The sequence below is a fragment of the Tinamus guttatus genome, unplaced genomic scaffold (assembly GCF_059628265.1).
Source record: "Tinamus guttatus ecotype Peru unplaced genomic scaffold, ASM5962826v1 Tinamus_guttatus_pri_ptg000215l, whole genome shotgun sequence".
NCBI lineage: Eukaryota > Metazoa > Chordata > Aves > Tinamiformes > Tinamidae > Tinamus > Tinamus guttatus.
In genome coordinates, this window is record NW_028288749.1 from 2,037,919 (window position 1) to 2,053,667 (window position 15,749).

Below are 15,749 nucleotides of genomic sequence, written 5' to 3' on the forward strand. Positions count from 1 at the left end.
TCTCTCCATCATTAACAGTCATTCCACCAATCAGATGAAGTTGTGATCAGCAGATAAAAATATTTATGAAGTACAGCTGATAATGGTTCAATTTAATATGTAACTTCTTTTTTTTTTTTTTTAAATAACCAACAGCATACTTCCCCTCCAAATAAAAAAATACCCAGTTAAAAAAAATCAACAGAGTGCACAGACAGAAGGGATATGTGGGAATCTCTGGGCTACTCTGTCTTAGCAAAGACTTGCAACAACAAATATGCAAATCCAGTGCTGAAGAACAACCTTGCTCCAGGAAGCAGGGGACAGTTGGCTGGGGACCAAGACTGCAGAAGAAAGCCCCATGCCCACACGTTTGCAGAAAGCTCAACCTGATGCCCCTCCAATTCAGCTGGTAAACAGAGCAGTAAGTTAGTTCTTCACACACCAGTTTAAAGGCAGGCAGCACAACCTCTGTCAGCACAAGCTGCAGAGCTCCCTACGATGTAACATTCTCCACCATTGGGAAGCGGGATCCAGAGCGGCCGTTGCGCATGCAATGGAGCGCTCCCTTCAGCCCACTTCAGGTGAGAAGCAACCAAGGTGACCACAAACCACAGCGAACAAGGTATTAAGATATGTCCAACTTGTGCGTCCGCTCGTGCCTCCGCAGGGTTCCAGACTCGGTGAAGGAATGACCACAGTAAGCGCAGGAGTAGGGCTTCTCTCCCGTGTGGATCCGCTGATGACGCTGGAGCGACGCCAGCCGCGTGAACGTCCCGCCACACTCCTCGCAGTAGAAGGGACGCTCCCCAGAGTGAGTCTGCTGGTGTCTCTTCAGCCTGAGCAGCTGGATGAATGCCATGCCACATTCCTGGCATTTGTAAGCCTTGTCCTGCCGGTGGATCACCTTGTGTTTGGAAAGCAGATTACGCTTATCAAAACCCTTGCCACATGTTGGACAGGTGTAAGGTTTATAGTCTGCTTTCTCTGACTTTGGGTTCTCTGCACAAGGCTGATCAGAGCACTCAACACAGTGTTGGCTACGGTGCACTATTGACCACGGGTTCCTGGCCATGCCATTTCCTAGGATCACCATGGAGCGCTCTATCTTGTGCACGTTGCGCAGGTGCCTCCAGACATCAGCTGTGCGGATGAAACCCTTGTCACATTCTGGACACTTATGTGGCCTGTCACTGGAATGAATGAGCTTGTGCATTCGCAGATTTGCAGCACGGAAGAACTCTTTGCCACAAACAGGGCATTGGTATGAGTTTTCCACGAGGTGGACTTGCTTGTGTTCCTGCAGTTCACTCATACCCTGGAAGGAGGCACCACACTTCTTGCACCGATATGGCAAAGGTTCCCTAGAGATGGGCTCCTGCTCCTCCTCACCAAAAACATCAGCAAGAACAGCGTTTTCATCTTCATCACACAGCCTTCTCTGTGGTTTCTTGGAGCACTTAGAGGAACCGCGCTCTAAATCCTCATCTTTACACTGCAAGTCAAAGTTGGTACTGGAGGTGACAATTATCCCAGCTGCCATCTCACTTCGGTTTTGGTAGTAGGTCTCATAGGTCTCTTCATCTTCACACTGCAACTCTACAGGAAGCCCCTGTTTACCTGAAGGTCCAGCACGGTTGTAACGAGGAGTGGATCTCTGTGAGTAGCTCATGTCTACCTCCTTCCGGAGGCTAGATTTGTGGCCCACATGTTTATTGGTCTGTCTGGAATAATTGGAGCTTTTCTCACCTGTGTCACACGTGTTATCCTTAGAGTCCCAGTCTACCTTCACATCCATCTTCTGATGTGTGTGCTGTGTTTATCTGTGTACACCAAGCTCTTCAGGTCTTTCATGGTAAGTACATCTCATTCTCAGATCTCTTCAGTCCTCCCTAGAAAGCAACAACAACAAAAAAATTCTCAAGGGATTTTCTGATAGCAACAGAAAATAAACATACATCGTCACAGAAAACCTATGTTATGTTTGAAAGAATGGAACAGATCATTAGTTATGCAGTGGGTAAAACAGAACCACTGTCTAGCATATATGTAGAATATTTACATCCAGTGTATAGAATACACACAGATAATAAAGTTAAATCCTTTACTATAAACCAGTTTTTGCTATAAATGTAAATTGTTAAACCATTTCTATTTAAATTAAAATCTTAAGAACTTTGGGGACAAAACACTTTGGGTTAAGTCCTATGCTTATCTCTCCAGCTGCCCTATAGCAAGCCTTTTTCCCAACGATTCACTTCTAATCCTTGTTTTTAAGTTGCTACTGAATAAACTGGCCGGCACCATATTGTGGAGAGAGATGTGCTGGAGCCATATGTAAGGAAAGGCCTAAAAGAGCAGCCCAAGAAGCTCACTAGTCAACCTTACAGATGCTGGCCCACCAGAATGGCTTCATATTCTCTGGGTAAATTGTCCCAGCTGGTGATAGCAGATCCACCTGGAGTTTTCAGTCAACCAGTTTTAAGGCAGAATTTGGTCTGAATAGCTAGTCTAACCATAGAAAGTGCATTTTACCCACCCTGCATCGTTAACTCTGCTCTTCTGATCTCCACCAGCTCCTCCACAGCCACTTTTTAATATTTCCTTCACTTCTGCTCCTTCTCCATTTCCTCCTCAAAGCTCTTGTCTGGGTTAAAACTTCTCTAAACATAAGCATACATATAATGTGTATGAATGAGTAAATATGCAGGCATGCATATATTTCTGCATTTACATGTGTATATAAATTACAAAGACTGCCTATTCATTTTCAGTAGGTTTAACTAGCAATAAGGGCGTCACAGCAACACTCTTTAAGTGAAAGGTCTCATTCACGTCTCAGAAAGACCAGTTTCATTCAAGGCACAAACTGAGCTCTCTTCTACTGCGATCCTGAAAACAAGTCTGAATTAATCTTCTTCATTAGGCACTGTCTGGAAAACAATGGTTCGAGTCATCCGTCAGCTCCAAACATTCCCATTAACTTGGTAGCACCTGCATGGAAATAGGGGCTATTTTTACCTTCCAGCATGGGGCTGGGTGTCTCCAGGAGGCTGCCGCCGGCTTCCTAGCGAAGTAACAGGCTGGCTTGCTCAAGGTAAACTTTCCAGGGAAGGCTCCTTAATGAAACTTGCTGAGAACGGCCAGCCCGACACAGCAGGAAAGCGGGAAAACGGTTAAGCATGATGCAAGCTTGAAGAAACACGGATTTGTAGGCAGGGACAGAGGGATGAGGCGAAACTCCCCGGGCCCAGAGCCCGCGCGCTCCGTGTCTCCGCTCGGCATCTCGCCCCTCGCAGCAGCGGTACCAGCAGCAGCGGGGCAGCCGCTGGGCCCGGCCCGGTCCCGGCGCAGCCGCGGCGCCGCCCTCGGCATCGCGTCCGCCCCGGAGAGGCGGCGCTCGGCCCGCTCCGCTGCCCTAACCGCGGGATCTGCTCTTCCCGAGCAAGCTCAGGCAGCCACCGCGTGCCCTGGGACGCTGTTAGCCAGGAGAAACAAGCTCAGCTCTCGTCGGGCTGCTGCCGCTCCGTGCCCCCGGCTTCGCTGCCTCTCCTGCAGCTCGAACGGTGCCTTCTCCAACGCACACGTCCCAAACTGCACCCCGTGATTTTGGCAGAGGCCCTTTCACCGATGGCATCACTTCTCCATTCCTGCTGGAACTCCTAGGATCCCAATACCCTTTCCAAAACTGCAGCACAACAGCAATCCATAGGCATTCTCAGTTCCCTTTCCTCCACCTGGTAAGTCACTGGTCTGGAGCACAAATTTCTATCTTTTCTAGACCACTGCTTTTGGAGGACCTCTCACCCTTTTCCTATATTTTTTCCCAGTCCTGTCTTCTGTTCACACTCCACCCTAGCACATTTATTTCCCACATATCCATCTCGACATTAGCACCATCCTCATGCAGCGGGGAGGGTGCAAAGTCCAATCCTCTGGGAACTCTGTCCGAAGCCTCCCAACAGTTTCTGTTTCCAAACAGCTACTGGTCTCAGGCCCCTTTTGCTTCCACTTTTAGCACCGCATTCACTTTGTACATGGGACAGCTCTACTGCTGCTCTATTCCACAAAAACAGAATTCTCAAAGGTTGTGAAAAGGAGCATCTCCCAGTAACAGCACATAGAGAACTGGGATTAAACCTGAATGGAACAGTGCACAGTAAAGCACAGCGTTTAAATACTATACAGGAGAGGGCTGAAAGTTCCACTTTTATAGGATCTCACAGATCTTTATAAAATTAAACCAGCAATTACTCTTCTGGGAGCAGGAAAAAAAAAACATAACTATTCCTTTTCCCTAACTGAAACGCAAGGAACTTTTCAGAGCACAGTTAAGTGGCAGTTGAGTTTCTTTCGATAAGACAGTTAAAAAATAAATTGGTAACATCTCTTGAAAATTGCCCTTGAATCCACTGAGAATTCACACACATCGCTTGGTGGGATGAATTTTGCAGAGAAAGAACCATAATTCCAACTCTCACAAACTGGAAAGAAACTCAGAAGATTTTCATCATTTTTATTATCTTTTTTTTTTCTCTGAATTTAAAATTCTTAGACATCTCTTACAGTGATGCAATAGATGGCCAGGCTAAAAGATTTCTTCTATCTCAACTCAGGACGCACAGAGCCACATGCTCCTTCCACAAACATTACTGGAAGCCAAGCACACAACTCTCTCTGCATTCATCAATACTCCAGTAATACACAAGCACATGAAAGACCAATACCACCATGGGCAAGCATATTTGCACGGGGTGCAGATCATAAATGGGCATTAAAAACAGAAAATCCAAATCATGGGTTATTACAACTAACACAGTAAAAGGAGACAACACGTGTGGTTGGAAGGGATGGGTGAATCGTTCTGGTCTCGTGGGCTGGGATACCTACCAGGACAGTTCTGCAAAAGCAGCATCAGACAGTGGTGATTATCTAGACAGGAATACCTAACTTTGAGATCATATGTGCACAAAAGCTCTAATCCAATGAGTCTTACATGGTCAGATGCCCCAGATGAGTCCAACTACTCCTGGTAACAACCCAACAGCTCTGCATCTCTTTTGACGTCTACCCAATACATTGGCAATGGAAGCAATTCCTCTTGGAGCTGCCAGGGAATGCTGCGTACCACCAGCAAGCACTGCTCTTCCCCATAGGGATCAAAGTTCCTCCAAAATCATGGCATCTACCCAGGGTTATACTGGCTGTCTTGCAGATGGTGATTGGTGACAAGCCTTTTGCTCCTCTGCTTATGAGCAGGATTTTTCAAAGCAGAGTGCATACACTAGGTCAGAAGAAAACAAAATAGCCATAAACTATGGAGTCTTCATTTTGTGTGTGTGCTCGAGTCTCCTCAAGGAGCCTGGCTCGGTGAAATCCTGAGCACAGTAAGCGCAGGAGTAGGGCTTCTCTCCCGTGTGGATCCGCTGATGACGCTGGAGCGATGCCAGCCGGGTGAACGTCCCCCCACACTCCTCGCAGTAGAAGGGACGCTCCTCAGAGTGAGTCTGCTGGTGTCTTTTCATCCTGAGCAACTGCACGAAGGATTTCCCACATTCGTGACATTCATAAGGCTTGTCTTCCTGGTGCATCACCTTATGTTTGGAAAGCAAGCTAGGCTTATGGAAGCCTTTGCAACATGTTGGGACAGATGTACGATATCAACTTTTCCTCCCCAGGTACCTGGTCACCAGAACAGTGCTGATAAACATCTCCCCCACCATTCCTGTGTCCTGGAGACCACAGGTTCCTGGCCACGCCATTTCCTGAAGTGTTAGAAGGCTCTATCTTGCGCACGTTGTGCAGGTGCCTCCAGACATCAGCTGTGCGGATGAAACCCTTGTCACATTCTAGACATTTGTATGGCCAGTCACTGGAATGAATGAGCATGTGCATTCGCAAGTTTGCGGCATGATAGAACTCTTTGCCACACACGAGGCACTGCCATGAGTTTTCCACAAGACAAATTTGCTTGTGTTCTTGCAGCTCACTCACATCCTGAAAAGAGGCATCACATTTCTTGCCCTTGTAAGTCAAAGGGCTCCCAGAGATGTGCTCCAAGTCCTCCTCCTCCTCAAGTAAATCAGTAAGAACGATGCTTTCATCATCCTCACTTACTCTTCCTTGAAGTTCCTCAGAGAGTGCAGAACTGCACTCTAAACCTTCATCTTCACACTGCAGGTCAAAGTTGGTGACAAAAACTCCAGGGGTGGCTGAGTTACACTTCTGGTAGTAAGTTTCAAAAGTCTCCTCTTCTTCACAGTGCAGTTCTCCAAGGACTCCTTGTCGGATGGAAGACGCAGCAGGGATGCAACCAGGACTAGAAGGTGGTGAGTAATCTTCCTGCACCTCCACCTGGAGGCTGGCTTTGCAGCCCACCCTCTTGGAGGTTTGCCTGAAATGACCTGAGTGTTCCTCACCTGTGTGACAAGTGTCATTAACAGAAACCAAGTCCACCTCCATCCTATGGTATCATATACTGCTTACTTGTTAGTATCTGTGGAAAAACAGGCAGTACAAATTCCTGTGCCCCTTCATGGTTAGCTTCTTTCATCGTAGCTTCCTTAGAAAAGAAACAAGAATTTAATTAACTACCAGGCAAAGGTAGCATTAGAGATGTTACTTTAAATGAAAAGGAACTAGTAGTAAAGTACTAAAGTAAGTGGTACTACACAATGCGAAACACCCCAAATATCAATACAGGTTGGGGATCTAGACAAACAAGGGTTTCTGTGTCAAGGGAGCAAGACTGACATGCAAACACCCCAACACTTGGCTGCACAAGTTGGTGACAAGTCAGAGGGGCCATAAGTGCAGTCCCAAAACCATCCTCTTGCTCTCAGAAATGAAGAGTGGGCCACCATACTAATATTGCTCTTTTAACCCTAAAATAAAATAAAATAATAAACAATTTGGAGTTGTGTTAGACCTCAAGCTCGAAGTCACACACTCCAAACAGGTTCTGCACCTTCCCCATTCAATATCCAGGGTGTTTCAATTTTTTTCCTATGTGAGCTGCTGTTTACTAAAAATTTTCCTCTGTCTCCTGGATGGAGGGTTTCATATGCATCCATTTAATATGTCAGCTTCATGGGGATTTCTTTTTGCTCTTTTCTCACTTTTTAATGACAGTGCATCCATCTGTTTAGGGCATGGGCTCATGCCATGCAGTACAAGGGAAGAATTTGCTATAAACTCCATCCATATGATTTTTAGCATTCAGCAAATCTCTCGGAACTTAAAAGTGCAGAGCTGAGATTGCATTGGTCTTCCAGATTCTCATATGTGGTTCTATCATCTTCTACTATGTTAATACTTCCTCCTAATACTGAGATACTTAAAATGTAGTCTGCCTTCTCTTTCATTCTTACATATGTTTACACAACAATTTGTGTACATATGAGTACACAAATTCATTAAATCCTAACACTTTCCAGCCAACACAAAAAAAGCTCCAGTTCTTAAGGGAAAAGAGGTAGGAAGGTAAGTGAAATACATTTCTCTTTACCACATATAGTATCCATACACTAAATTATTGATGCCATGCACCCATCCCACACTTGTATTCCCAACACATATATCTATAATTTTGCAAGATAACTGCAACACCCGCGACCCACACTCGTTTCCCACGCAGCTTCCGGACGACTCCAAGATTTTTGCAAAGCACCCGGCTAAGCGCGAGCGGGATGCTCGGGACAGAGCCCCAAGGAAACAGCCAGACTTTGCAAGGACGCGTGTAAATATATATGTATGTATTGGTATACAGCTAGCGGTCGGCCGCACTCACAGCAGACGCGATGACACCGAGGGCGCAGACCTCGTTCCCCCCACCTCTCCTGGCACCGCCGCCGCGCTGCCCAGGACCGACCGACCGACTGGACCCGACCGGACCGGACCGGACCGAACCGGGCACGGCCGCTGCCCCCGGCGGAGCCGAACCCCACGTCGACTCTCAGAGTGCGGCGAGCCCGACAGCAGCCATGTTGGGCCGGGACCACTTGCAGGGAGGGGGGAACAGGCCCGCCTCTGTCACACGCCCAGTGTGACTGACACACGAGAGACCCGCCCCGTCACAACCCCAGTGCGACTGACACACGAGAGACCCGCCCCTGTCACACCTCCAGTGTGACTGACACGGACAGAGACCCGCCCCTGTCACAGCCCTAATGGGACTGCCACACGAGAGACCCGCCCCTGTCACAGCCCTAAAGGGACTGACACAGACAGAGACCCGCCCCTGTCACACACCCCCTGGGATGAGGACACCTGGAGACTCACCGCAATCACGCCCACCCGCCCCGGTGACTGACACAGCCAGAGAACAGCAGCCATCACACCCCTAATGGGAGTGACACAGTCAGAGACCTGACCTTGTCACACGCCCAGCGTAACTTACACAGCTGGAGACCAGCCTCCTGCCACACACCCTTAGTGTGACTGACACAGACAGAGACCCCCCCCATCACTCCCCTCTGTTTGACTGAGACAGCCTGGGACCCGCCCTTGTCACATCTCCAGAGGGATGGACTCCTGGAGACTCTCCCCGTATACACGCAGTGTAACCACCCCACCACAGCCCCTCTGTGACTGACATAGCCAGTGTCCAGCCCCTGTCACACCTCCTGAGTGACTGACACAGCCAGAGACCAGCCCCTGCTCCCACCCCCAATGTGACTGACACACAGATCACACCCTCCGCTTCCGCCCCCTGGGTGTGATTGACACACTCAGAATCTCACTCTACCACACCCCCACGGAGACTGACACAGTCGGTGACCATCCCCATCCCACCCCCGATGGGACTGTCACTCCTCCCGGGGGCCTGGCACAGCCAGACACCAGCCCTTGCTACAACCCTCCGGTGTGACTGACACACCACCATCCACCGCAGCCCTACCCCCAATATGATTGACAGTCGGAGGCCGGCCCTCCTCCCACACCCAGAAGGACTGACACCTGAAGGCTGACACCTTTCCACACGACTGATACCCAGGGCAACCAACCCTCGGCACCCCTCTGTGCCGGCCTGGAGAACCTGAAGCAAAAGACACCTGCACCAGTCCTTCCTCTTAGGCATACACCTGATAGGGAGGAACCGCTTCTCACACCCTTTGTGGCTGCTGTGACCTGCTGTCCCCATCCTCTTTTATAAACATCTGCCTTCTCTGTATGCTAGTTCAAAGCTACATCAACAAAAAGCCACTTAAATGCCCACTACTTCCTCAGTTACTGGGTGAAAATCACCAGCGTGCAAAAGTAAGGGAGTTAGCGACACACAGGCATGGTGATACAGCCCATTTCCCCGCATCTTGTTTCCATTCCATGCTGAAAACCTAAGTCCCAGCTTTTCAAGATTTTTTTCAGGCGTCTTACATTGACTTAATAATTCTAAGAAGTCATGGCATTTGGAATATGAGTTATTAAACCCTCTCCCTTTATCCTTACAGGACACCTTTGCTCCATCCCCACAAGCGCGACAGAAACTGCTGCCACCCTCAAGGTGATGCCTCTAACCCAAGGGGTCCAGCAAAACTGTTCATCTCCTTCCGCTTGTATCGTGTATTCACAGAGCACCCAAACTGCCCCCAGGCAGTGAAGAAAGGACGGCACGAACATGAGCATGCAGAATGTGTGTGTGCATGAGCAATCCCCTAAATATATGGGAGAAGCCAGCAGCTCCAGGACTCTGCTAAATCAAGGCAAAGTTATGATGCCTGTGCTATGCAGCTGAGCTGTCATATTGTCTCCCACACAAGAGCGTCTCCAAAGGAACCTACACCTACTCCAAATAGCCTGCAACATATGGACCTTTGTAGGTCAACCTGGAAAAAAGTGAGACTAATGACAGTCCGAAAAGAAAAAAAAAAACAGGAAAGTAGGAACCCAAATAATTTTCAAATGTTTCGGAAAAATGCAGACATGGTACTGGTTGTCTCAAACATACCTGAGAGCCATTAGAAAATGTCAGGTTGCCTTTAAAATGCATTAGAATAAAAAATATCTGTCAGTTCTAATGGTTACATGTGCAGCAAGAGAAGGCAGTAGGTAAATAAGGAGCACTAGTAAAATCAGTGCTGCAATGACTTAGCAAATACTCTACCCGTTCTGTTTTCACAGAGGCAGAGTTTGGGGTCTACTCCTAAGAGCCAAAAACACCATCAGGCCGAAACGCTGACAGAAGATCTGCATCTGCACTGTGGGAGCCATCGTGACGTAAACGAGAGGAACCTCTCTGGTAACAATTTCAGCGCAAATCCAGAATGTTTGTTACCCTTCCCTAAATTGAGCTGGAAAAAAGACAATAACTTCTGCTGCCAGCTCAGTGAAAACGTGTCTTGACAGCATCAAATGATTTTAAAAGACCCCAAAACACCACAATATTCTGGGTGCTGGGATGGGATCAGGTAGCAGATCCTAAAGTCATTTACGTATCCAGGCTCTCAGTGGTCACCTTCACACAGAGTTGTCACATCTCATGGTTGTCTACACTGTCTTCAGCAGAATTTCCCAAACTTCTGTCTCTGAGGAGAGCCAAATCCTCCCTTGACACTTCAGCTGCAGAGCTGAGATTTCTATAACTAGCATCATAAGGTATTTGGGAAGAGAGCTGTATTTTCTTTTATTTTGGTAAATTTGGATGTTGCATGTTAAAAAGAAATTTTATTTACACATGAGAAGAACCATCTGTAATTGCAGATCTGGGGAAGGAGAACGTGCCAGCAACAGAAAAAACATTAGATTTGCAAGGATGTACTGAAGCAATTGCACAGAAGGGGGCAAATGGAGATAAGCCAGGCAGCCTCTGCCTGCATCCAGCTGTCAGTGAACGCAGACAAAAAGGATATTTTAAAGGGGTTGGGGTGGGGGGAAGAAAATTATAGAAATGCCGATTTGGCAGTGACCAAGCCCCCATTACACATTTGTACGAGTGCCTTTTCCTTTCTGGTGTTGTCTAGACCTTGCACCAGAAAGGTTAGTCACATCTGCTTTGGGGCACCACGCTACCCTATTTTGTAAGTCATTTTCCCAGGTTTTGGTTAAAGCTTTCCTTTGCAAAGGCTCTGTTCAGCTGTGCAAACCCTCCACAAATGCCCTTTTTTGACAGAAGGGGCTGTGGCTGTTACCATCCCACTGGTGGCCACGGCAGTACTGGCAAGGTTCGTGCTGGCATCATAGCCTTCCAGGCTGGTCTGCCCAGCAAAATCCCTTCACGTGCCCCACAGCACACTTCTATCTGGAAAAGAAAGACACCCGTGTCTGTTTAACACATAAACAGCCAGCAAAATACCTCAGCTACGAGGCACTAAGGGTCTACTCCAGTTTGCATCTGGCATTGTACCCACCTCGGAGATAACAAATGCATTCTCATCCGCTTGCACCCGGGAGGTATCACAAAATGCTTACATGAAATAGAGGGGTCTATTCTCCACATGGAAGGAAAACAAGCCTAACACTTAAAACTGCCTGGAAATGATGTCTTGAATGAGCGCATAAGGGAGCAGAAAATAACAAAAACTAAATGGATAACCACTGATGGATTATCTGGAGACATGGGCTAATGCAAAACAAACCAGCAGAGATAGCTTAAAAATAAATGATAGCTGACGCATTGCTCCAGTGCAGAGCATAGTAACAGGCAGTCTCATTCTTCACATCTACTTATTTGCTCTTTCGAAACTCTGCAATTATTCAAATGTTAAAAATCACTTGCAGGAATCCAACTAACATTATTCACACCATTTTACACATATATCTGTACAGATGCTGCTGTGACTTTGCATTAAAATGCTTACTTTATATAAAACAATGAAGTTGCCAAGTAACACTTAAGTTATATATTATACATATTTTATGGATTGTTTATTTGTTTGTTTCTTCCCAGAGAATTGAAAGTTGAGCCAAAAACTCAGAAAAAGTAAAATGATAGAAAAGGGCTGAAAAAAAAAGAAGCTAAAATAGCTCTTCTTACTCAGCTGCAGCATCTATTGGTTATCTGGCCTAGATTTAATTAGAGAAAAATCACAAGATTGTCTAGCTCAGCACAAAGCTTCTGACTTGAGCCAGTTTCATGTTTGACAGGATAAAATAGTGCTACTTAAAAGAGGTAGCTATATAATACCTACTAAGTGTGCATGCTGATGAATTTTCAAAGGGAAAAATGGCTTTACATATCCAGCCCCGTTTTGATGAAAACTACTTGAGAGATTCATCATACACAAGAAGCAAACGGGGAGCAGCCTTAAAATTAAAATGACTGATTGCCTTCAAGTGCCCAGGATTTCCTAAGCTCTGGCTGCTGTAAAAGTCACTCTTTTGGGTCACTTTTAGACCGACAGATCACAGGCGACACAGAGCAGCTAGCACAGTCAAAGTCACTGCAGTTCGTAATAACTTCAAGCCTCTTGCAAGTACATGGCAACCACATAAAAAATTAATGACCCAATTGATTGCAACCAGCAAATGCAAGGCAAAACCAGATTTGTTGATGTGCCTATTTGCCGTTCTCTGCCTGCCCTCACGCTAAAAAATACTTCTGGTAACGGTTGCTGTTAATCACCTTTTATCCTACATCACAGCTAAGAGGTTTCTGCTGAGGCAGGGCCTCACTGTATTAGGCAACTATAAAAATACCAAAAGCATAGAAAATCCCTGCTCTGTAACCTAAAGAAGGCAGAACATGTAGAGTGCTCTCAGGTCCAAAGCGGTGTTTCTGATTGGAGGGAAAAAAAAAGAATAAAGGTCTTGATTCCCCACGGAAACATCAGGCAAGGTGAGAAAGTCACTTAGTGCCTCCCTGAGCTTTGCTTGTTGCAGCTCACTGGTTAAAACCCCAGCTATAGTTGCCTGGATTTGAACCCACTGGCAGGAACGCAGAGGCATCCTATTTCCAAACACAGCACCTCTCCTGAAGACACTCCTGCTGAGGAGGGCCTCATGTGCGGCGTCATTATCGCTGACAGATTTGCTTTGGAAATTTCCTCCCGGGGCTCCTCCAAGCTGACAAGTGAATTCTTCGCTTTGGAAATATTTGTTCAGAGACTGTCAGGCTCATCAGTCTCTTCCCCAGGAAGAAAGGGGTCTGGGTAGGATTTTGCTCTTCCCGCATCCACTGTTCTGTAGAAACAACATTATTGAGGGGACGCTCACCATGGAGCTACAGCTGGAGCCACTTGTCTTTCTGTGACCCAGTTCATTTCTCTGGCTTTGCTCCTCAAACATGCCAAAGTTGGGAGGGTAAATGGGGCTGGCCATAGCAGGACCTCCATCTGCTTAGGAATGCCCTATCCCGAGGAGCCATGAGGGATAAGATGGTCTTACTGGCTGCCACTCGCTGGCACAAGGCAAATTATTTTAGACCTCTGCAGCCAGAAGCAGAAAACACACATCCACCTCAGCATGGGAATGTTCAACACATATCATATCATATCACTTGGCATGATATTTCCCCATGGACTACCGCTGAGTCGCATTACAGGTGGACCAGGAGAGGACACTCAAAGCATCAGAAAGCATCTAGGCTGCTGGGTCACCAAAGGACTCTGACAGCTCCTGATCTGCTTAGCAGAGAGCTGCTTCCTACAGTTCTGACTGCTGCTTCATCATTCATTGTTAACGAAGCGCTTATGTGTCTTATCTCTGAACACCGAGATTTCTTGTGTACACATAAATCCGCTTCTCTTGAGCAAGAAATCTCAGCTTTCATTTAGCCAGCTCTTTTGAAAGGGAGGCTTTGCCACAAGAAGGAAAATATCTTCACATTTTTATTCTCAAGCAGCTATACAACAGCCTTTTCCCTTTCAAGTATTATTCACTTTTTTTTTTCATTCCGTGTTCGCCAATTATTAAAATGATTTTGCTTAGACAGAGACAAGCAAAGCACAGTTTAGCTTTTTCATCTTATTTTTATCTATCTTCTCTGTTTTTGTCACACCACTGTAGATTTGATTTGGTCTCTTTGAAAGAGAGCTAAGCACTCATTTGTCATAATTATTCCACTTTTAAGCCGGTGCTACTCTGCTACACATCTGAAACCAGAGAAACCCAGTGGTAAAATGTCAAGTTTTGAAAGGTGTCACAGGAGAATAATTCTTATTACTTCCCCCTGCTAACAAAGGTATCGTGTGAGATTTTTAGCCTCACCACTAGTGCTGCATCTATTATTTCTGAAAACAAAAGATGAAAATTCATTAATTAACAAAAGACGTTGAGACATAATCAATAAGATTAAGGCACTGGATTGGGACCTGTGAGAACTGGATTGCTCTCCCAGTCCTGGACTGGTTGCTCTGTGGTCTTCAAATCACTGCATGGAGATAGACACAAAATGCTGGTAGGTACCAGTTTCATAGACTGGAAGCACCAGAGGCTGCTTCACATTAACTTTTTTTCATTATTAGCAACCAGTCTCTCGGCTTTGCTGCAAGACAAATGGGAATAACCCTAATCTCTAAATGCACTTCTTGTTCTACAACTGACCTTTTCTCTAGCTTGCCATTTCTCCAGAATCTCCTGTGATTGACGACATCACTCCTTGCAAGTTCTTTTATCCCTTTCTTCTATTTCCTAGTGAATCTTTTTACCTTCTGTCTGTTGCAAATGTGAACAGTTTTAATTAGGTGCTGTTGAAATGTCTTTTGCAGTTTGGCATCCTTTGCGGTTTCACTCCTCTCGTTCTCTTTGCAGTTCTGTTCCTTCCCACATTGCTTATGTTTTGTTGTTTGTGGAAGCTCTTCTTTATATGCATAATGTAATCATGCTGCACTCCAATTTCATCTCTAATAAGTATAAATAGGGAAAAGGACATCTGAATCTCAGCTCTCCAACTGCTCCCTAAATAGGCCTCCTTTCCTGTACCATACCCCTTGAATGTTATAGGGTTTCCAGTTCAATTCAAGAATAAAACACCCCAGTCAATCAGTTCAGCGGTTTTGTCACGTTTTCAATAATTTTCTCAAATGCCACCATTTCTTTCTACTCTTATAGATCATACCGAGCCTACACTTTCAACTGAGCAGGAAATTGTTCAACAAAGCCCACAAAAAATCAGTCCCTCAGTGTGCTGCCTTTAAATCTCTTCCCTTGTACCCCCTTTTTACTGCTGTAGAGTGGAACTACTGGATTTCATTTTTGCTGGAGTTATACTTGTTGTTCAGCAGAAAACCTGCACATTCTGCTTCCCACATGCACATGGGCTATCGTGCTCTCAGCAGCCATCCTCAAGGCTCTGGGTTGTGAGCGCTGGGCATCGCAAGTCATTTTTCTGTACTAGCCATATCCCTATTGAGGTAGTTACGTCTGGCTTACCTAGGGAAGCCAATGGTTTCAGAGAGGCTGCGTTATGCATTTGCTTCTGGGTTTTGAAGGAGAAGACCAATCCACACTTGCATATTTGTTATCACGGCAGTGTAAAAGGAAGCCTCCTAGGAAAGAGGGCTGAAGTGAAATAGAGAGGTCGGCCAGTTCACCTCTCATACTCTGGCATGACCAACTATCCCTATATCCGCTCTTGACTGAGGTTTTTTTGGAACATGCTGTGTAAACATGAACCTTTGTGAAGCAGCATCCGTAACCTCTCAAAGAATCTACTCCAGCATTTCCCCTCTATCTGACATGACTAGGTTTTCTTCTCTTCCTCTGTCATGTCCAAACCACATCTGCCTTTGATGATTATTAGTACTTCTAGCCAGACTGCACGTGGAGAAGATGACTTTCGCAGTGCGAAACCCGTTTTCAGATCCCCCATTACATTGCCTTCCCTCAGTGGCTAA

At 46.2% G+C, this 15,749-nt stretch overlaps 2 protein-coding genes across 2 annotated transcripts; both read right to left on the bottom strand.

Annotated features, from left to right (window-relative positions):
- Window positions 1-507: 507 nt before the first annotated feature.
- On the bottom strand, window positions 508-1,866 carry LOC104581076 (uncharacterized). The gene has a single exon (XM_088524847.1). The coding sequence runs from the start codon at window positions 1,775-1,777 to the stop codon at window positions 608-610; it is 1,170 nt and encodes a 389-aa protein (XP_088380973.1). The 5' UTR covers window positions 1,778-1,866; the 3' UTR covers window positions 508-607.
- Window positions 1,867-5,291: 3,425 nt separating this feature from the next.
- LOC148594668 (uncharacterized) lies at window positions 5,292-7,802 on the bottom strand. The gene is given in 3 exon segments (XM_088524848.1): window positions 5,292-5,624; window positions 5,626-6,541; window positions 7,769-7,802. Coding segments are annotated over 2 exon segments (1,146 nt in total). The 5' UTR covers window positions 6,442-6,541; window positions 7,769-7,802; the 3' UTR covers window positions 5,292-5,294.
- Between the last annotated feature and the right edge of the window lie 7,947 nt (window positions 7,803-15,749).